Source organism: Vicia villosa, linkage group LG2, assembly GCF_029867415.1.
Source record: "Vicia villosa cultivar HV-30 ecotype Madison, WI linkage group LG2, Vvil1.0, whole genome shotgun sequence".
Classification (NCBI taxonomy): domain Eukaryota; kingdom Viridiplantae; phylum Streptophyta; class Magnoliopsida; order Fabales; family Fabaceae; genus Vicia; species Vicia villosa.
In genome coordinates this window covers 183,952,919-183,975,267 of record NC_081181.1, presented here as the reverse complement: position 1 = coordinate 183,975,267, position 22,349 = coordinate 183,952,919, and the positions used below count along the sequence as shown (strand labels likewise).

The following is a 22,349-nucleotide window of genomic DNA, read 5'->3' as shown; positions in this document are numbered from 1 at the left end:
CGGTTACAGACAGGAAAAACAGAACAAGAATTCTGCAGAGAACAGCGTAACCGGTTACGGCCAGCCAGTACATACAGGCGTAACCGGTTACGAGCAAAACAGAACCCCAACTGCTGTATTTTTTGATGATCCAGTCAGTCCCGAAACAGTTCTGCAGCCTCCGAATGATGTTCAAACTGAAGAACACCGTAGAATATCAACAAGGCAAAGGGTGTTGCCATCTAGACTCCAAGAATGCGAGAGATTCCAAGATAATGAAGTTAATAATGAAGGTGATTTCGTTCATTTTGCGCTTATGGCCGAATCTGAACCGGTGAATACGGAAGAGGCTCTAAGGGATCCAAAATGGATTTGTGCAATGAAAGAGGAGCTGGAATCAATAGAGAAAAATGGTACTTGGGAGTTAGTTGATTTACCTCATGGTAAAAAGCCAATTGGTGTCCGTTGGGTCTATAAAGTGAAAGCAAATCCGAAGGGCGAGATAATCAAGTATAAGGCTCGATTAGTAGCGAAAGGGTTTTTGCAACGTGAAGGAATAGACTTTGAGGAGGTGTTTGCTCCTGTGGCTAGGCTTGAGACCATCCGATTGGTTGTTGGTATTGCAAACAACAACAATTGGAGCGTTTATCAAATGGATGTCAAATCTGCGTTTTTGAACGGTCCACTTGATGAGGAGGTTTATGTTGGACAGCCCCCCGGCTTTGTAGTGAAGAATCAAGAGATGAGATACTACAAGTTGCATAAAGCCTTGTATGGTTTGAAACAAGCTCCAAGAGCTTGGAACAAATGCATAGATGGCTTCCTTGTTGACATTGATTTCAAGCGTTGTGTGTCCGAACATGGTGTATATGTGAGATCGAATGCTAAGGATGGAGTGATAATTCTTTGCCTATATGTGGACGATCTCTTGATTACCGGCAGCTGTGAGGAGAGTATTTCAAAGTTCAAGAAGGAACTCATGAGTGAGTTTGAGATGACGGACCTTGGAATCATGAAATACTTCCTTGGCATAGAGTTCCAAAGGTCAAAAACGGGACTGCTCATGCACCAAAGGAGGTATGCACTTGAAATCTTGAAGAGGTGTGAAATGGAACATTGTAATGTTGCCATTACACCATGTGAGGCAAGGCTACAGCTGTCCAAGAGTGAGGATGAGCAAGATGTTGATCCAACTCAATATCGAAGATTGATTGGATCATTGCGGTACTTGTGCAATACGCGACCGGACTTGGCATTTAGTGTCGGTATTGCGAGTAGATTCATGGAGAGACCAAAGGTATCTCATATGGCAGCTGTCAAGAGGATCCTTAGATACATTAAAGGGACTCTTGGTTGTGGAATTCTCTTTCCGGCATCGGATACGGGCCGAAAGTGTGATTTACTTGGTTTCACCGATTCCAATTGGTGTGGTGATAAGGATGATATAAAGTCAACGGCTGGATACATCTTTATGCTAGGTAGAACCCCAATCTCTTGGTGTTCAAAAAAGGAACCGGTGGTAGCACTCTCATCTTGTGAGGCCGAGTATATTGCGGCATCGTTGTATGCTTGCCAAGCCATGTGGCTTATGAATCTATTGAAGGAGCTTAATAGTAGTGAGGGTGAGGCTATTACTCTCCTTGTTGATAATGTTTCTGCATTAATCTTGCGAAGAATCCGATTGCACATGGAAGAAGCAAGCATATAGAGATGCGGTTTCATTATTTGAGGGAGTTAGTGAGCGATGGAAAGTTACGATTGGGATATTGTCGAAGCGAAGATCAAGTAGCTGATTTGTTGACGAAGGGTGTGACAAATGAGGTGTTCAAGAGGCTGAGAATGAAGCTGAGCATGCTTGACTTGGACCAACTGAAGTGAGGTGGTGTGTTGAAACTACTGTTTTTAGCACTTCAGTTGGCGTAACCGGTTACGCCTGTTACCGTAACCGGTTACGAACCCGTGAAACAGATTCACTGTAGGTGTTGCGTTTGCGTAACCGGTTACGCTGTTTGCCGTAACCGGTTACACTGAAGCCCAACTGTTTTTCTGTTTTGTTTTTTGGTACTTTAATTCATTCCAATTGTTTTGTAACATGTACTATATAAGGAGCTCACTACTCCTATTTTGTGGTTAATGCCAATTCACTATCTCACCCTCAATTACTCTCTCTCTCTATTATTTTCCTTTCATTCTTTAATCTTCATCTTCTTCAATTCATCACTTTCTCCATTAAAGAAACCTTAATTTGATTTGTATGTTCCAACAATATTAACAAAAAAGTTATGTTTTGTAATTGTCATTTAGCTTTTAGCTCGTAGTTTTTTTTACTAGCTTTTAGTTTTTTTCTCAAAAGCTAATTAAAGTAGCTTTTAAACTTTTAGCTTTTAGCCTGTGACTTTTTATTTAATTTATACCCCTATTATTTGAACAAAAATACAATTTTACCCTTATATATATATTTAAAATAGTTTTTGCGTTGTATAATTATATTCGTGTCGATTAACAAAAAATAATGCAATATTTAATTTTTTTTTTAATAACATTAAAATTACATGCATTGTAATGAATGTAGAGATAGTGTTGCTAATTTTTAAATTTGTGAAACATTAAGAGATTATTATTTTAAATTAATATAACTGAATTCAAAATCGTAATGATGTTATTTTATATATCTCATTAAATTTTTATATAAATTTTATTATATAAGTTTATTTAAAAATTTATATATAATTGTTCGATATATTTTGATGTTATTTTTAATTTTATTATATATTAATTTTTTTTGCATGTGTTTGCTAATATATGTATTTTTATTTTATAAAAATTAATTTAATTATATAATACAATAATATAATGAGATTATAAATTTCTTAATTAATTATGTAATTTTGTATGTATGATAGTTAATTTAACAAACATTCAAATTAACGTATCAGCTATCAGCTACTAGCTACCAGCTACAAGTTACCAGCTACCAGCTATCGGCTACTAGCTAGTTTTACCAGACAAGCCTTATTAAAAAAACTAGTGGGAAACCCGTGCGTCCGCACGGGTTCTGGTGTCGTTTTGTGTATCTTTTTCTTAAAGAATAGAAAATAGAAATAATATTAGAATGGAATAAATAAAATGTGTAGGTTAATAACTTTGTTTATACATATATACAGTAAACGGAATAAAATCGGTAAAATGGGTTATTAGTAAATAAAACTATGAAAATAACATAGGTTGATATAAAAAATGTGTAGGAAAAAAAATTAATAGGATGAGTTTTTAAATTATTTATATTATTTATGTAGTTAAAATTAGTAGGTCCAATAAGTCAAAACTTGGAAAGAAAAAAATGAGATACAAATAGGGCAAAAAAAACCAATAAATATAGTTTATAATAAATATACTTGACATCACAAAGTACTAATCAGTTTGTAATGTATATGATTTAATAGTTGCAACAGAATTTGTTTTTTTTAAAAAGGACAAAAAAGAACAAAATCTAATGGGCCCAAGATAAGGACATTAGGCTAAATATAGTACTAAAGGGCCCAAGACAAACACATGCAACAGAAGGTAATATATAGGTTGTTCGCATATGTTCAGTTAGTATTTTCCTCAAACGTTAGGGTTTCTGGACGGTGACGAAGGCTGTGTCGACGGAGCAACGAACGATCTCGCGGTGCAATGACAGATTCCGGGCCATATGACATCCCCCAACGGTTAGTTGCATGTAGTTATATTTGAGTATGATTTCAGTTTTCATCTTAATCGTTTATTTATACAGAATTTGCTTAAACGTGAACACCTTTCAAGTGTTTACTTTCGTATGAGTTCATTGTTCATGTTTATCATTTTTTAGGTTTTAATTGTTTGTTGAAATTTCAGAACGATACAGCAACTCGCAAGGGAGAACAACTGGGAAAGAGTGAAGAGGGAGATTGAGATTCGGTGGGTGGTGCAACTGATAACTCAAGCAGGTAAATGGAGGAGAGGTTGGGAGAGAGGCAACCGCAGGAAGTGGGTTGGATGCCTCTGGAAACGCGAGAGCCACTTTCGGCGTGTAATGGGAATTCTTGACAAATGACTTTCTTCCATAAAATGGAAGGCAGGATGGCAATCCGCCCATTCTGGAACTGCTGTAGGCATTGCTGCAGGTGAGGGTGTTATTTGTTCTGGCGATAGGAAAAGGAAGTCCATTAGAAAGGCTGAATCTGATGTGATAGTATTATCCTCTGACTCCGAAAGGTAAAAGCTTTACACCATCTGGTTAACTGAGTTACTTTGAATTTAGTTGATAGTTATTATGGGTATGTGAGAAGCCATATGAATTAATTTAACTGCTGGACATATCAAAGGAAGAAGATGACCTTAAGTAGGTAATACATAAGGATAAAAGCGGTGTGATAATTGTATTAATGTGTTGATACAAGTTTCTTTTGATTTTCTTCTGGATGTAGGGAAGAACAGGTTGGTAAAGAAATGGAAAAGTCTAAGAAGAGGCAAATGACCAAGAAAGGACATAGCACAACAGTTGAAGAAAGGTAAAAGTTAGAAAAGTATTATAATAATCTGCGTAATGTGGAATAATTAGGAAGACGGTTTTAATGTGTTTGTTGTTGTTGTTGTAGGGAAGGGATGGATGGCACAGGGTGCACAAAGCTGGACAACAGCAGCAAGAAGCAATATGGACCCAGTGGCAGTGTGAAAGATAGGAGATCTGTTAGGAAAGGGAAAGAAGTAATGGTAGAGGATGAAGAGGACGACGTTTCTATTTCATCTCATGTGGAAAGGTATATATAAAAATTTCTGTTAATATTTAGAAGGTAATCCAAATCAAAAGTGAGACCCTAAATGTTAAAATTGATTTTTATAATTTATACAAGGCATTAAAACATAGATTTTGACAACCTGCTATGTTATAGTAATAGAATTTAGTTGATTATTATTATATAAATGTTTGATAATGCTACAATTACATTCAGCCAAGAGTATGAGGCAATTGTAATGGAAAAGGAACAAAGCTGGATCCAGGAGGTCACCAAGCCAACAACAATGGGGACTCAGGTTCTTGTAAGTTCCTAAGTTAAAGTCTACATGTGTCTGACATGATTTATAAAGTTATTCTAAGATTTTAATTTAGGAAAATTTAATTCGAGCAATGCATTTAAAATTGTAGCAAATTCCTGCTGGGGTAATCACTGCTTGTAACTTGGTCGGCAAGAACAACATCATGTTGTATGACACAGAGATACAGAAGGGCTATAAATGTGTCCTGAAGAAGAGAGATGGGAAAAATGAGATGTTTCTGTGCAGGGGTTGGTATGAGTTTGCCAAGAGCTGAGAGTTGAAGAAAGGTGATGTTTTGCGTTTCACCATAAGGTACCCTCCTGTGGAAGAAATTCTCGTATCTGTTTGCCGTCGGAATTAGTGAAGAACCTGATGCCTTGAAGTTGTGTTTGTTTTGGGCTACTGTGTATTAAGTGGTTTTATTAAGAGTTTATAAATTAATGTTGTTGTAATATAATTCTGGACAACCAAACATGGGATGTGTTTGTTATGGCATATGGTAATTTAAGTACATTTTGTTGTATTTTGTTTAGGTTACATTGGATTCCTGTGAGATTTTAGTCTATATATATATATATATATATATATATATATATATATATATATATATATATATATATATATATATATATATATATGACATGGGTTATTAAAGTAATTGTTTTAGTTTTAATAAAAAAATTGGATGCAATGTAGTAGTTGTTATTAAAAGGCTGATGATTTTTTGGTAAATTAAAAGATGAAATGAATATTTTAATGGATAAGTATAATAGAAAGAATAACTTATAAATAAGTTATGTAGATTAGTTTATATGACGAATTAAATGACATGTTACAGGTAATTATATAAGGTTAGTATTAAGATGAATAGATAGTGTGGTACTTAAAAGTTTATAGAAAAAATAACCTTGTGTTGAATACAATAGATAAGGGTGTAACCCTTATTGTTTTATAATCAGGATGTTTTGAATGCCTTGGTTCAGGCATATGGTATAATGTTGTTATTTATCAGACAATGTTTAAAGTGTCTGCTGCTTAGGAACAAAGGACCTGTTATTTTGTTAATTTGTTTTGGTGATTTTATATTAAGTTTATATATTTGTAGTATTTTGCTTTGTCACGAAATTTGTAATGCATTTGCTGCAAAACTTCATATTGCCTGTGTTTTGTAGAACATTTGGATCAGTGTAGTTTGTATTAATTTATATTAAAAGAGTTAGAAGTTTGTAGTCAGTTTTGTGTGGATAAACAAATGTTAAAGTTCCTCAGGCCATTAAAAAATGGTTTTGTGTATAGTTGATAATATAGTTAATGACATTGGTACATGAATAAATAATAATAAATTTGGTTAAAACAGTGCGTAAAAGGCAAAAGAAAAATAGAATTGTTCTTTTGTTGAGAAAAGAAAGAAGTAGTTAATGTTGCAACCCATACAAAGTATAGACCAATAATGGTCAGTATTGGAGTATAGACAATAGAGATAAAAACTTAATTCATGAAAAATAAGATTATTTGCATCGTTCCAACTTAACAATTGGGAAAAACATATTATTACCCATACAAAAGAATAATGTGGGCTTTAGGTCATTCATATTGATCCATTGTTCCCGAAGTAAGTATCAACAATTTAAAAAAAAAAGGTGTTCATGATGTTACCCATACAAATTATAGTACCTTAATGGTTAGTGTTGTAATAGAGACAATGGCGATTATAAGTTATACCATATAAAATAACAGTATTGCATTGTTCCCAAAAATGTCTTGTAAAAATAATTATTACAATATTGGGCCGTAGAATAAGCTGGGCTTTAGGCATAGTGTATCGACCCATTGTCTGCAGAGTAAGTATGATGAAGAAATAATTAACGCAAATTAGGGCAAAAACATTGTATTCGGCTGCGGGTATTGTTGAACGCGAGAAATTTGGAGTCTTTCATATTAACTGTTCAGCAATCAGTTGAAAAATGGCCAACAATGGTTACGGGAACCCATTTCACGGTCAAAGACCAGAAAGGTGAGTAATTTGTTGGGTTATGTTTAGTGTACTGGATAAAGACTGTTTTCTCATATTTATTGGTTTGGCATTAACAAAACTGGTAGCATTAATTACTTGTTCTAACCTATAAAATAACTATGTAGGTCACTTCAATCAATTGAGGCGGAGGCGAGATGGAGAAGAATGAAGATTGACAAAGAGATGGAATTGTTCGTCCAGAACAGGCAGGTTGAAAGCAAAAAGGAAAAGGGTTCGAAACAGGGTACCAGGGTTGTCGGTTGTTCCGGTACCAAAAGGAGAAATGAAGCTGGTAACTCAACCGAGAACCCGAATATTCTGAAAAAAGGATGTGAGTTGATTGGCTGTGTAGTTGATGCCGAGGATGCTAAGGTTAGTGCGATTCAAAAGGGTGAGTTCCCAAACGAACATCAGGTTTCGAAGAAAATGAAAAGTGTTATAGGTAGTGGGTGTGATTTTTCAAAAGAAGTTAGGGTTTCGAAGAAAATGAAAAGTGTGATAGGTAGTGGGTCAGCATGTATTTCCATATCCTCAGACAGTGATAGGTATTGGTTAACATAAATTTCATTAATCTCATAAATTAAAAATGTTATAGTATGGAAATAAAAGCTGCTTATTTAACTTATTTTTATTAACAGCTCAGAAGACGAAGATGAGAGGAAAGACAAAGTAGTTGGCAGGACCACAACATACCATGTATGGAAATTGAAAGTAAATTGTGGGGAAACAGTTACAAAACATATGCTGGTGAGTGTCATACCCCAAATTTGTCCTACCCTTTTACTTTCATCTGGCTTAGGCTTTACATTTCATGTACATACCTCCCATTAGGTCATTTAACACCATGCATCATTTACTAGTAACACGGCATAGGATCAAGGATCTTGAAAAGGTTTTTGTGTTTATGATCGTTAAAATCCTCCGCTTGTCAAACTACAAGGGTGTTATCTTCATCAAGGTTGATTTCAGGGCTTTGTTAAGATCTTTACACAGCCTATTTTAAAATGTTGAGGTTTCACCTGAGCTTCATCATCAAGTCAAAGTTTGGTTCGTCTGATTACATATGTTACAAGTGTCATATATGCTTTGATGTTGTGCAAGAGCTAGATAAAAAAAAAAAGAGAGAGATATTGTTTCTAAGGTCACTTTTAAATTGGAAATCATATGCTAAAGAGGGATAACTTTGACTTTTGTTCAAAGTCAACCATGGAAGGTTGACTTTTGACCAAAGTACATGTTAAGCCTATTTTGGTTTCCATCTTATCTTTGGTTTATTCAAATTGCAATCTGAAGTCCAAAAGAAGAAGTTTTGAATTCAAACTAGAGGCAAATTGGAGAAAGTGAAGAATACATTTAAATTGAGAAAGTAGAAAATGTCATTGAAAATCCAAGATCTATATGGGCTACAAGATTCATTCAAGTCTATTCATGAGATTACATAGTTATCCACATTCCATTTATATTATCTCTTCAAAATCGCAAACCGTGTCTGGTCGTTACATTGTGGTGAGCATAAGGAATCACATTACAAGGCATGTCCTAAACACTAAGAAGCTACACTAAGACTAAGTGTTCATAAAATTGCTTCTCTTGCTTCAGAACCATGTGCCATGTATCCCATGTGCCTCCAATGCCATCAACCTGCAAACACAAGTTCAATCACCATTATTAAATTTCCAGCTGCCGGTTCAAAAATCATACACAAAAAAAGAATACATATACATTCACATACACTCCAAAACACATTTGAAATAAGTCTTGGTTCATAAAAATACAAGCTCAGCCAGCATACATTCAAAAGAAGACACTCATGCTACTTCTGAATCTGTCTCAGAAATCCCTGCATCGTTCAAAATCCAATCCAAAAAACATACAAAAATCCAGCTACATCCAAATAAACCAAACTATACAAACAGTTCAAAACAAAACCAAAATCCTGCAAAAAAAATGGACTATATCAAAACCGACACAGGCACACATCTATTTAACCTCATTCACGACGGTACAATGTAAGCATAGCAAGGCGGTCCAGTTTCATACATTCAAACCTGCGCAAGCTAGAACAAAACCGTACCGCTTTTGTTTTATTCAAAACTGATACCCAATTCAAGCACATCTAAATAGAGTTCATATCAATTCAAACCTGGAAAAAGGGTAGAAGAAAATCCCGGTAGCCACTTACCAATCCTCAACCAGTTTACCAACTGGACATAACCTTATCGCTTCGCGATTGTCATCTTCGACCTCTGCCTGCTACCATACCATCTTGCTGAACCAAAACAGTCCCTGCAGAAAAACCATACGCATTACAAACATAAAACCGAATCCAATCCATTCACTATGCTAAAATCCAAAATCATTCAAAACAGCCCCTGCACAATTAATCAAACTCCAAACCTGCAACATTCATATCAATTCAGCATTCATCATTTCAAGTGTACACATCACCTATTAACTAACAACCTAACTGCTTCCTGACCACTTGTTTACTAACAGCAGAAAACAGAATCGAATAAACCAAAACCAACAGCCAAATACATTCCAAAACAACCCTGCATACAATACATTTAACCATATAATAACCAATCACACATCCAAAACAGAATCACACTCGACTAACAAACCAGTTCCCAATCACAAGCAGTCACAATTCCTAACTAGCTGTATCTCCCCCAACTGAATTCACTAACCAAATTACCAACATTCATAACAGAATCCCAACAGAAAACTAACCTTTCATAAACCTTCTAACTAACTCCTAATAGTCTAACAGAATCCAAAAACCCATAACAGAATGTAACCACCTCAGAACCAACTCTCAAGTAGCTTATAACTGAATTCAAACGCTCAATCCTCACCCTCTAATCCCCTAACTGAAATTCAGTCCAAGGGCTCAGATTCATTCCCCTATAACTAACTCCCAACCTCTTAATAGAAACCGATCCTAATCACCACCCAAACCTCACTCCAAGCCTCACAATCACCAGAACCTACACTCTATATAACCACTCTTCCCTCCACAATTCTGAATCCACACCATTTCATTCTTCAAACTTCATCTTCCACTCTTCATTCTTCTCAAATCTTCCATCATCTTCTCCGCAACCTTCACTTCATCACCATCCACACTTCACACACCATAACATTCTCCACCACTTCTTCAACCTTCACCTTCCCATAGTTCTCTCTGCAACTCCCCCTCTCTCATCTCCCTAACCCTCACAAGAGCTCCTTCGACATACCTCTTGAAGCCTCACATTGAAGCTTCATTGAGGTAGAGCTAAACCTCAACCTTCTGCAATCTTCGTCTCACTCTCATGTCAACAACAAACAGCAACTCGATCTCGTATCACGCACACGTTCAACAGAAAAATCAAAGAAAAGAAGAAGAAGAAGAAGAAGAAGAATCGGCAAGCATGAGCTAAAGAGGAATCGAGACTCACCTGAAGGAATTCTCCGCTTATCGCGTTTATTTCGCGCAACGGCAAGCGCGGAACTTCTAGCCTTCTGTTTTCTTCATCGGGCTTCAATCAGGTTCATTTCACCTTCTTCTCACCTAATTATAGCGTTTGATGTTCCATGAACTTTGTAGACGTAGGGTTTTCATATTCTAGCGTAGATAGAGAGTTGGTAAAGTGAAATCGATTGAGATTAGGTTCGAATTTGGAGGTGATAGGTGCGAGGGAGGTGGAGCTTTGATTGTTTCACGGTGGCGCGCCGTTAGATTTTGTAGGTGAAGGTTGCGCCGCCGCCGTTTTGTTCGTCTTCGCGACGAGAGAATGGGAAGGAGAGTCTGAGGATGGGATCTGAATCGTCACATTGTATTACCCTAATTTCCCCTTTCAATTTTCTTTTAATTAATTGTTTTTTATTTTAATTCTAATTCTGAATAATAAAAACGATGTGGATCACAGAAAAAGCTCCTTGGGCCGAATTATATTCACAACCCATGTAGGCCTGTTACACTGCCATTTTTGGCAAGAGAAAAGCTAACAAAAGGAACCTATCTGTGGGCCCTTCACGTTCTGCATCCCACTGAGCCCATTGTCTTTTTTCTTGAAACAAAATATGCAAACAAATAATAATAATCTGATGGGCCATATCTGCAGCACCCATTTCCTTACTGACTACACCTATAATTCAATATGCACCCCCTGATCACTTGTTTTCATTATTGTTAGAATTTAGTTTTTTGACATAGTTTTTCTTAGTAATAGAGATTAAAAAGGCCATTAAAATTTTGTTAGATTTTTAGGTAATAGTTAGACAAAAATACCAATAAAAAACATTAGTTTTAGGCTTATCACAATTTAGATTTTTAGTATATTTTAGGCTTGAATTAGAATTCTTTTAATCCACAAAAACTCATAAAAATAGTAGTATCTTTAGGTCATTTTTTGCAATTAATTTTGATTTGTTTCTTATATGCTTTTGTGCTAATTTTGTATGTTTGTGTTTACATTGATTTTGGCCTATAACTTTGGCCCATGTTAATATCATTAGTATGCCCCTTTTAGAATCGATTCCTTGTTAACTTTAGACTTAGAATTAGAATAACACTAGGCTTAGAAATTAGGCTAGTCTCCCACTTTCTCATTCTTTTTCTTTTTCACCATAAAACATCTAATAAAAATACTTGAACAAACTCCCATAAAAAATACCAAGAAAACTCATAAAAAATGACTAATAAATACTTTGACTAATAAAAAGGGAATGGAGGCTTGTAACTTCTCTTGCTTAAGGGATGTTCGAGTGCTTGTGGCTCCCTTGCTTAAGGGTTCCATTCAGGCGTAAGTTCCCGACCTCTAAAAAAACACAAACCAAAGATTAACTCGAGTTTCCCTTGCTTAAGGGATTTTCTCGAAACACTCAAACTCTCTCTCTTCTCTCGCTTTCTTAAGGGCACCGTTATTTCCGCTCGTACGCATCGTAGGTCTGTCCCCTTATGCAAGAGTGTGAACGTTAACGCCGCCCAACTAAAAAACACAAAAACAAACAAAACTAAAGAGCCGAGCTACGGTAACTCTGATTCCTGAAAAGGATACGTAGGCAGCGGGGTAGGGCCCGTGCGAGTACAATTCTTTATTTTCCCTACATTTTGCATTCATTTCGCATTTAGACATAGACATAGTTATACACCCTTTAGATAGAAACAAACATAGGTGGATACCATCGAGTACGATGGGCGTGAGGGGTGCTAGTACCTTCCCCTTGCGTAACCGACTCCCGTACCCTATCTCTGGTCGCAAGACCCTGTTCCTTCCTTATCTTAGGTTTTCTGATATTCCTTTCCCTTATGGGATAAATATATTGGTGAGTAATTTGTTGGGTTATGTTTAGTGTACTGGATAAAGACTGTTTTCTCATATTTATTGGTTTGGCATTAACAAAACTGGTAGCATTAATTACTTGTTCTAACCTATAAAATAACTATGTAGGTCACTTCAATCAATTGAGGCGGAGGCGAGATGGAGAAGAATGAAGATTGACAAAGAGATGGAATTGTTCGTCCAGAACAGGCAGGTTGAAAGCAAAAAGGAAAAGGGTTCGAAACAGGGTACCAGGGTTGTCGGTTGTTCCGGTACCAAAAGGAGAAATGAAGCTGGTAACTCAACCGAGAACCCGAATATTCTGAAAAAAGGATGTGAGTTGATTGGCTGTGTAGTTGATGCCGAGGATGCTAAGGTTAGTGCGATTCAAAAGGGTGAGTTCCTAAACGAACATCAGGTTTCGAAGAAAATGAAAAGTGTTATAGGTAGTGGGTGTGATTTTTCAAAAGAAGTTAGGGTTTCGAAGAAAATGAAAAGTGTGATAGGTAGTGGGTCAGCATGTATTTCCATATCCTCAGACAGTGATAGGTATTGGTTAACATAAATTTCATTAATCTCATAAATTAAAAATGTTATAGTATGGAAATAAAAGCTGCTTATTTAACTTATTTTTATTAACAGCTCAGAAGACGAAGATGAGAGGAAAGACAAAGTAGTTGGCAGGACCACAACATACCATGTATGGAAATTGAAAGTAAATTGTGGGGAAACAGTTACAAAACATATGCTGGTGAGTAGTTCATTTTAGAATAATATGACACATTATTACTAACAATGAGTTGGGCCATGAAATGTTTGACTTACAACAATGTTGTATTCTGAAGGAAATCCCTCAGGAAGTTGTTGGTATCGATTTATTGAAGGACGATCAAGTGCTACAGATTCACGATGTTGATACAGGAAAACACTATGCTTGTGAAGTCCACCTTACAGAGAAGAAGAATAGGGTTGTGAGGTTCATAGGACGGGGGTGGTATGAGTTTGCCAAAGAGAGGGAACTTAAAAAAGGAGACAAGCTGGTTTTTGCTGTTCGCAGTGCTCGTGCATCGAGAATAGTGGTTACCGTTGTGAATCGTTGAAGGTTGAGATCGATTATCATTGACTCCCATCTTAATATGTTTTTTTGGTGTGAGAAATTAAAGAAGGTTGTGACTTACATGGGTTCTCACTGAACTTTTTTTGTCAATTTAATAGAAGTATTTATGAACTTCAGTCTGTATTAATTATGGTATATTTAATGTCGGCGGCTGTTTTGTAAGTTACATTGAATGACATTGTACTGCAAGGTTTTGTGTTATAACTTTTTCTACCCTTTTGTAGTTGAATATTGAAATCAGATAGGAATTTAGTTAAATTGGTAAGTTATGGCATGTTTGTACATGTACGGTAATGAGTTTCCATGCATTAGTTGCATGGTGTGGCGTTGGTTAACGGCATTATATATATTAAGCATGAACGAAAGTTTTGTTGGGTTATAGATGGTGTGTTACTGTCATTAAGCACCACAATTCGTCTGTATCCACTAAGATAGTTTAAAAAGCTAAGTAACGTAATAGAAAAATTAGTATGCGATTATAATAATGTTAAGTGCAAATGTTAATATTCTAACATGGAATTAAAGCAAATATGATTAGTCAATGGATTTTATATACATGACATTTTTTATTTGGAGACCTGATATCAAATCTAAACCTAATAGTGTCACCAACTTTGAACATATTGGTTTGACAAAATTCTTCCCAGTCAGGTCCTAACTTTGTCGGGTACGTAGTGTTTATGTATGCCAAATTCAGGATTGTCCTCGTACCATTATCACAGCACAAGTTGAGACAGTTGTAGTTGTAATCTTTTAAAAGTGCCGCAAAGTCTTCCTCCAATCTCTGAACATTGTAGAAAAATAATAAAATCAAAGCAAAAATATTAAAAACAGTTTTAAGAAAGTTGAAATCACAGTTTGTACCTACCAACTTTGTTTGACATAGTTCAACATTTGTTAGACCGAGGTCGAAAACCATAATGTTGTCAGCTCCCCAAAACCTGCTATGGTAATAGGGCAATTGCTGGATATCCACTATATTTTTTATGTTGAGGATGCTAAAATTATCATCCATATAGTAACCCACCTCAAGAACGACATTGGCCGGGCAATTATAAAAATCTTCAACGTCTTTCCATCCACTAATTATAAGTGGATGAATTTCATCCTTGTTATAGATTAGGACGTGATGCACACCTTGGTTGTTGAGGATGGTCCATGTTTTTGTTATGTTGTTGCCAAAACGACATATGAACTTCGGTTCAATTTTTGGAAATTTCTGCCAATTAATATAGAAGTTAAAAAAGAATGGAAAATCAGGTGCCATGTAAAGTCCTACAATAAAGCAAAGGTAGTAAACATAAACATAAGTTGTAACCTGTTCAGATAACTTAGCTATTGTGAAGGAGTATTCCAAGTCACTGTGAGTAAGTTTTCCCATCAAAGCCATATGAAATTATGTTGTGGTTGTTCTTGGGGTAGAAAATGAGAATTGGATGTATTTGATTTATGCTCACAACTTGAGGGACCATATATAAAGGGAAAACCATAGGATACCAAAGTTGAATAGTCACCCCAAGTATTGTTAAATATTCTGCATAGGATTCCATATAAAATAGTGCATGGGACTTTAATAATGAAAATTAACTTGGACCCACTGCATGTGAATAGTGGTCGGAATTGATATGCAGGAGAGAAGGAATAGATTCGATTCCCATGTGATATGTGGTGGGCCTGTTTTGCCTCAAAGCAGCTGTTAAAAAAACAAAAAACGTGCTGGAAGAATATATTCCAACAGGACGTGACCATGCCATGCCAAAGTTGAGTCCCACGTGAAAGTAAATATCGGAACAAACAAATGATGCATTATTGAAATGGTTATGTTGAAGAGGTTTACTTATTATACACACAGGTGGAAGAAAACAGGGCACCAAACAACTAGTGCACAGATAATATGAAGAACGGAATATGGAAGTTGCCTAAGATGAAGCTCCTAACATTGCTACGGAGTGAAGCATTAAAGTTCACATTGCATCCTCAGGTAAAACATGCAAATTGTATTGATTATGATTCGTTGGTTTGTGTGGATATAAAATGAAAATTGATTGTAGTTGCATAGATGTTAAATACATTTTATGATTTTATTGTATGTTTTTGGTAGGCATTAAATATTTGGAGGAATTGAGTATTTTACTGGAAATAAAGATAAGTGATACAGTCATGTATGCAAAGAAATGTTGACTCTCAAAAATAAAAAGTTCAGTGTTTGTGTTTAATTTGGATGGGCTCCTCTGAACTTCGCGTGATCTGCATAGGAAGGTATTTTGTATTAGAAAAACCACAGTTTGTACGGGATAGAAAATTTTATTAACAATTAGTGAGAAATAAAAACTGGTAAAAAGAAATATACGTACCGCTTAGATGTTGTTAAAAACCTCCTTATATACAACATTACATGTTGAATGCTTTGGGTGGTTTTTATCATCATGTATCAAAATCTTGATACCTCTTTTAGTTGTAACTCGTGAAACGGCAACATAAATCTGTCCATGTGTGAAAACATCCCGAGGTATATACAGTCCAACCCAATCCAACGATTGCCCTTGTGATTTGTTAATGGTCATGGCGTAGGCTACAATAACAGGAAATTGACGTCTCGATAACTTGAATGGCCAAGGAGATTGAGACGGGGACATATCCATTCGCGGGATGTATATAACCTTCCCATTATTTTGATCACCCATCAATTTGGCCTCAAGCACATGAGCAGCCATATTGGTTATTATAAGCCTTGTCCCATTACACAGACCTTGGGATTGATCAATGTTTCGCATAAGCATGATTGGTGTTCCAACCTTTAACTTTAAGTGATGGTTGGGTAGGCCGGATGTCCTTAAGGAGCTGAGGAATTCTGGGCTAAGGACCTGAAGAATGTTGCTATCATGGATTTCCGATCGATCAACTGAGTTAGAGCTGTAGTAATCTCTTATTTCCCCTGTAAAACTATCCATTAGGAAAGACATAACAACATAAAGTGGAAGCAAGAACGTGGATAGTAGTAAAGGCAAATTAAACCTGGCATAATATAAAGTGGAAGCAAGAACGTGGATAAAAGTAAAGGCAAATTAAACCTGGCATAATGGCAAGGATATGGTCATTGATACTGTCAACAACGTCCAAAGTTGAAGCAAGAATGGCCCTATTTTTTAGATAATCACTTGATTGGTAACAATTTAAGAAATCAGGATATGTACTATCCACTATAGCTTGAATAGGATCATCGAAGTCCGTAATTAAAAGTTCAGGTGGTATGTCTATGTTAGCATAGCCGTCGTTAGGTTCAGAAATTCGTCCCTCTCCTATCTTTAAAAGCCAATTAGAGAAGTCCGCAATTTCCTTTTTATCTTGTTCAGTTGGTCCGGAGGATAGACGCATGTTTTTGGTCAAATTCAAGACTTTTACATAATGCCAAATGTAAGAGGCATTAATTGTTGAATGGACAATGTCAGAACGACTTCCTCCAGGTACAACGGGTAATATCTGACGAAAATCCCCACCAAAAATCACGACCTTGCCTCCGAAAATAGTTTCCGAGTTACCGTAATTACTCATGACATCCTTCAAAGTCTTGTCCAGCGTTTCAAAACAATATTTGTGTGCCATCGGGGCTTCGTCCCATATAATTAGCTTTGCCTCCCTTAGAAGACCAGCGCTAGGGTCATTGAAATTAATTTTGCAAGTTGAGTTGTCAAGACATGGAACTGGCAACTTGAACTTAGAATGAGCTGTACGACCCCCTGGCAACAGAAGAGATGCTATCCCACTTGTTGCAACAGTTAGACAAATCTCATGCTTAGATCTCAGTGCACTTGCAAGTGTTCTCCACATATATGTCTTACCGGTTCCGCCGTAACCGTGCAGGAAGAAGACACCACCTTGTTGTTTGTTGACGGCATCCATGATTTGGTCAAATATCTTCCTCTGTTCGTCTTGTAAAGACCATAATAAGAAACAGTATATAATTAGATACATGTTGATATATTTTGACCTAAGCCTGAAATATAAAAATTACAAATACAGTTAATCTTTGAGTTTATTACCAGTGAGACACTTGAAGAGGTTATCAAATTCCGCCTTCATGTCCTGGATATTGTACTGTCTTTCATCGTAAATGAGCCGGTTTCCCAGTTGTTGAATAACATAGTCATTCGGATAAGGAATGGGCTTGAAATCATGCAGTGTGCGATGGTTCAGTTGCAGCATTTTTTCAATCTCTATCAACGTTAGCTGCTGGATTGCATCATCCGGTAATGTTAAATCTGTGGTTTGTAGTAAGAAGGCATCGTTACATTGTAGCATGATCACAACAATATGATACATTACGTGGTAGTTAAGAAAATAAGTAGCATGCGAGGTCAAAGTTGTGTACGTGGATTGTTGGCAATTTGTTTTTGTTCGTACAAGAGACCATCGGATAATATAATCCATGATTCCTTCCATACATGGGCAGGACGGTTTACAGCACCCGATAAGAGCATAACAATAAACAGCTTTCTAAGATAATGACCTGTACCCCAAGCGCTTGCCTCCTTTAACGCACATATGTATTCTCGATCATCATCTAAGAATCCCATAGCAAAGCATGCTTCTCTAAAGGTATCATATTGTGTTTCACCAACCCTCCTGATATCTTCATAGCAAGTTGGGCCTTTAGCCACCGTCAACATCATCCTCAAATAGAAAAGTTCACCGGTTGTCGGTGGAACCCACACCAAACGCCCGATAGTGAACCCTCTTTTACGTGGCTTCCACATTCTGTTTCTCTTAACATAAACAAACTTTGTAACAAATTCACCATATGTTAATGACCGGGCTTCCGCATATGTTGCATTTGCTACAAGCCAAGACGTGAACATGGATTCTGTTACGCTTGCACTTTCTAATACATGCTCCATTTGTTCACAATCTTTATAATAGACAGCCTTTTCACCGATGAGATGGAAAAACATTCGCTCAACAGCAGGTTTCCTTCCATGAACCTTGTATGAAAATATTCGCCAACACGCCTCACTCGGAGAAACATACCTACAATCTAGATATTGCTTGATCTCATCTACACATTCATGTTGTAGTCCGTTGTTTGTCTTAGAAGCAACCACACTTGCACCGATTCTGTCATATCCTTTGTGAATGTATTTGAATAGATACTTGATAGAAGTGCATTGGTTACACCATTCCATATTAATATGTGCTTGATATTTCAACAATAACCGAGTGTTATAGGGGACAACATTTCTATTTTCCAGCTTGATATTATTTTTTGTAATTACATGGGTGTGTGATCTTCTTCTATATAATGGATAACCTTCAGCATTAACAACTGTATTTTCGGTGAAATTTTTAGGATAATATTTTGAACATTGACGATTTCTCATACAGCGTGAATCAGGCCGCGAAAGACCGCACGGTCCATGTATCATATGGGATTTCACCAGTGCGTATAAAACAGGATGAACTTCAGGATCAGGAATCTCCGCACAAATTATGTTATCAATGTCGGACGGAGTTGGATACTTGCTTTGGGGGTGCAAGAAGATCAAAATGTGTGCATGGGGTAAGCCTCGCTTTTGAAACTCAATTGTATACATAACTGCATATATTAGTCAAAAAGAACTGGTAATTGTGCTTAATAAAGAAGAGTTAAGAGTTAGAAACTTCAAGGTTCGGAAGACTTACATGCCATAACTTTGCCAAGAATATTTTTTTTTGTTAGGTCTACCATAAGCTCCTTAAATTTGATGTTGAAAACTTTAGCAACAATGTCAGGCCTGTCATGGGGTTTTAAGTTTTTCGGGGACAGCAACCGTGTAATCTCAGGCCAATTTGGGTTGCATGTGAACGTGATAAACAAATCTGGGAACCCCAACCTGCTTGAAATGGCCATACCATCGAAGTAAAGTTGATCCATGTATCGTTTGCTTCCCACAAATGAAGAAGGTAGAACAACACGCTTACCTTGTTTGTTACCTGGATTTTGAGCTCCCTGGTCACACGTTTGCTGCAAATTATTGTATTTTCCGACCCTTAATTTTGATTGATTATTTCGCAGCCAATTGAGACGTTCTGATTCCATCATAGAGTAACCATCAACCAAAAATTGTTGGAAAAGTTTCCTTGAGTACAATAATGTTTTAGGTTCATGTGTGCGTTCTTGGAGACGAAAACACAGCCAATCCTTGATAGATTGCCTATTCTGCCTTGTAACAGTTGTCTCATGTCGAAACTTGTGAAGGATATTATTCCGGTAACCGTCTTCACCGTAGCAAAAAATCAATGGGTATTGATATGAAAGATAACTTGGATTGAACTCATCAATTCTTTGTAATTTACCACTCTGGTATTGGACCACAAGGTCTCTCATTTCACCTGTGTCAACATCTCCAACAATAAGCGCAGCAACCTCCGCAACTGTTGGCATATTATACACACGACCATCGTCATGTCTATCACTGATTAGTTTCAGCCTTAATTCAACGTATGGATTGGCCTTAAACATATCACGTGCCATTCTAAACGCTTTCACCAGAACATTAACTTCATCCAACATGCTCTTTAACTTAGCTACAACAGATGTTTCAATAGATGTATTGTCCCTGAAAAACATAATAGCAAACATGCTATTATTTGTTTAAGCAATAGGATAAAGACTCAGGTAAATGTTGGAATAGAATCCTTATTACTTGAAGCAACGCATTCTATTCGTAATCTCGTGGTCAGTGTCGTAAATGTACAATTGGGCATATTTTGGCAGCGCACCCTGCGGTGGTACAAGACTGCCTATCTGGTGACATGTTTGACCGTGTAGGCGCATCGTTGGAGGACCTCCTCCCTTGGGAATGTTGGTGTCAAATTTCATCCCTGGAGAAGTAAAAGAAAACATTGCGTTGTATGTCCTTATATTGGCCTGAAAGTTCTTGCTCTCAGGATCAGTTTTGTGATGAAGTAACTTTTCTAATAGTAACGGTGGTTGTTTCATGTATGGTAAAACAATTTTACCGCTCCTGCAACACAATTCGAATTTTGGAACAGTGGTATTTTTTCTCAGATTCTTCCGCTCTGCATACCACATGCAAGCTTGGCAAATTAAACATTCCCACACCGGGTCACCAATGTCAGAATAAGCTGCAGAAAAAAATTTGTAAGAGAGGGGTAGCAATTAAACCGTTTAGTAAGTAAAGCGAAGTTTTCAAGCAACTTACACTGGTTGTGTTGATCACAAATATCCTGAGGTTCCACAGATTCATCTGAATCAGAGTCGTGTCCAAATGATTCGCAATCTTCAGAATCTCCATTGGAATCATCGGAGGAATAACTTGTTCGACGTACATTAGGATTATGATACGATACATGCTGTGGATTTGTTATGCCAGGAGAAGTGTGTGAATTTTTCAGAGCAGCAGGGGTTGTAATGAGTAGTTGTTTTCGGGCGATTTTTTGACGCTTGCTGATGTTTGATGATTCACCCACATGGGACGATGGAGTAGTGTCGGCATTGTTGAAACGGTTGAACAGATTCACCCCATTGGCAGCAATAATTCTTGATCTTTTTTTGTTTTGCAAAATCTCTAAATGTTGTTGAGATGGTAGAGTGTGGGAATCGTTAGAGGTAGTTGGCTGGAGAGGAAATCTTGGTGCAGTGGCCCTGGAAGAGGCGGTCAAAGTACCAACAGTAGGTGTTGATGTTGGTTCGTTTTCTTTGTTCTGGCGATGGTTAGAGAGTTTCTTTTTAGACAACAAAATCATCCTCTTTTTTCTTGCAAGAGTTGTAGTGGAATCATGTCCATTAAAGGGGTTACCATCCATTGAAAGTGAAATAGTTGAAATGAAGAAGTTGATTGTATGAAATTTAGTTAAAGCCAACAAATGGATGGACCTTGATTAAAATTGAAAACAGGAAAAGTCAGACATGTAAAATATTTGAAGAAAGGGGGGAACCATGGGTTCGTTAATGAAAAAAAAAAGAGGGAAAAAGGATAACATTTTTGAAAAACCAGGGAAAATTTCAAATTTGAAATAAGGGTAGTTTCAAATAATAATATAAAATTTCTTCAGAATATGTTCTACATAAGTAAACAAAGTAAGGGCAATAAAAAATTATATAAAAGTAGCACCAGTTAATAGGCTGCAGCTGGGTGTACTTGTTCACAATTTAGGGAATCATTGTGCAGGTATGAAGCCGAATGGATGGATGGTGACTTGCAAGGGGGCTACGTCTCCTCAAAAGCATAAAGCAAACCCAAGTTCTCAAGTAAGTGTGTAATCAACTATTATTTAAATACATTAGTTGTACTACCTGATACATGGGTAAAAGTTATTTTAATAGTCCATAAATGAATGTATCGTCAAATAATAATCCATATCAAGTTAGAAATTAGCATATATTTTTCCTGTCCGGTTCCTGGGATTTTTAGGCATCAGAAAAGTAACTATTTGCGAGGGTGTTTAAGTACATCATTAGATTAGTGAGATACGAAAGATAAAATATATAAAGTTTGGAAATTGGGTGTCTCATTGAAACAAAGATATGCAGCAGTCAATCGTGAAATAGCTGGGTCAAACAATGCCGTCGATTAACGATTTAAATGATCAGACAGTGGAGTATTACAAAAACCATACGTTGCATTGGATTGAGAGTAGTATGATACCGTAACATTCGTTATATTGATCGAACAGTAGTCGAATATAATCCTTACATAATAAGACCCTAATGAAGGGGCAAAAGTAATATTACAATCAAAAATGTAGTTTCATAATAGATTCCTTACATAAAATAACCCACAAAATGAGGTAGTCGTCTAATAATGTAATATTACACCAAAAGAGGTAGATTCAAAATAGATTTCTTACATAAATGGCCCTAATTAATAGCAGC

The 22,349-nt window shown here is 36.5% G+C and overlaps 2 protein-coding genes across 2 annotated transcripts; one reads left to right on the top strand and one right to left on the bottom strand.

Annotated features, from left to right (window-relative positions):
• Window positions 1-3,363: 3,363 nt before the first annotated feature.
• On the top strand, window positions 3,364-5,548 carry LOC131647623 (uncharacterized). The gene is made up of 6 exons (XM_058917493.1): window positions 3,364-3,689; window positions 3,856-4,215; window positions 4,428-4,511; window positions 4,599-4,760; window positions 4,953-5,040; window positions 5,147-5,548. The coding sequence occupies exons 3-6, from the start codon at window positions 4,450-4,452 to the stop codon at window positions 5,309-5,311; spliced, it is 477 nt and encodes a 158-aa protein (XP_058773476.1). The 5' UTR covers window positions 3,364-3,689; window positions 3,856-4,215; window positions 4,428-4,449; the 3' UTR covers window positions 5,312-5,548.
• A 10,286-nt stretch (window positions 5,549-15,834) lies between these two features.
• On the bottom strand, window positions 15,835-21,280 carry LOC131650827 (uncharacterized). Its single transcript, XM_058920539.1, has 8 exons — window positions 20,677-21,280; window positions 20,542-20,599; window positions 20,158-20,478; window positions 19,154-20,070; window positions 17,847-19,067; window positions 17,518-17,736; window positions 16,549-17,406; window positions 15,835-16,412 (listed from the first exon to the last, which is right to left on the bottom strand). Exons 1-8 carry the CDS (start codon window positions 21,278-21,280, stop codon window positions 15,835-15,837), a joined length of 4,776 nt encoding a protein of 1,591 aa, XP_058776522.1.
• Window positions 21,281-22,349: the final 1,069 nt, after the last annotated feature.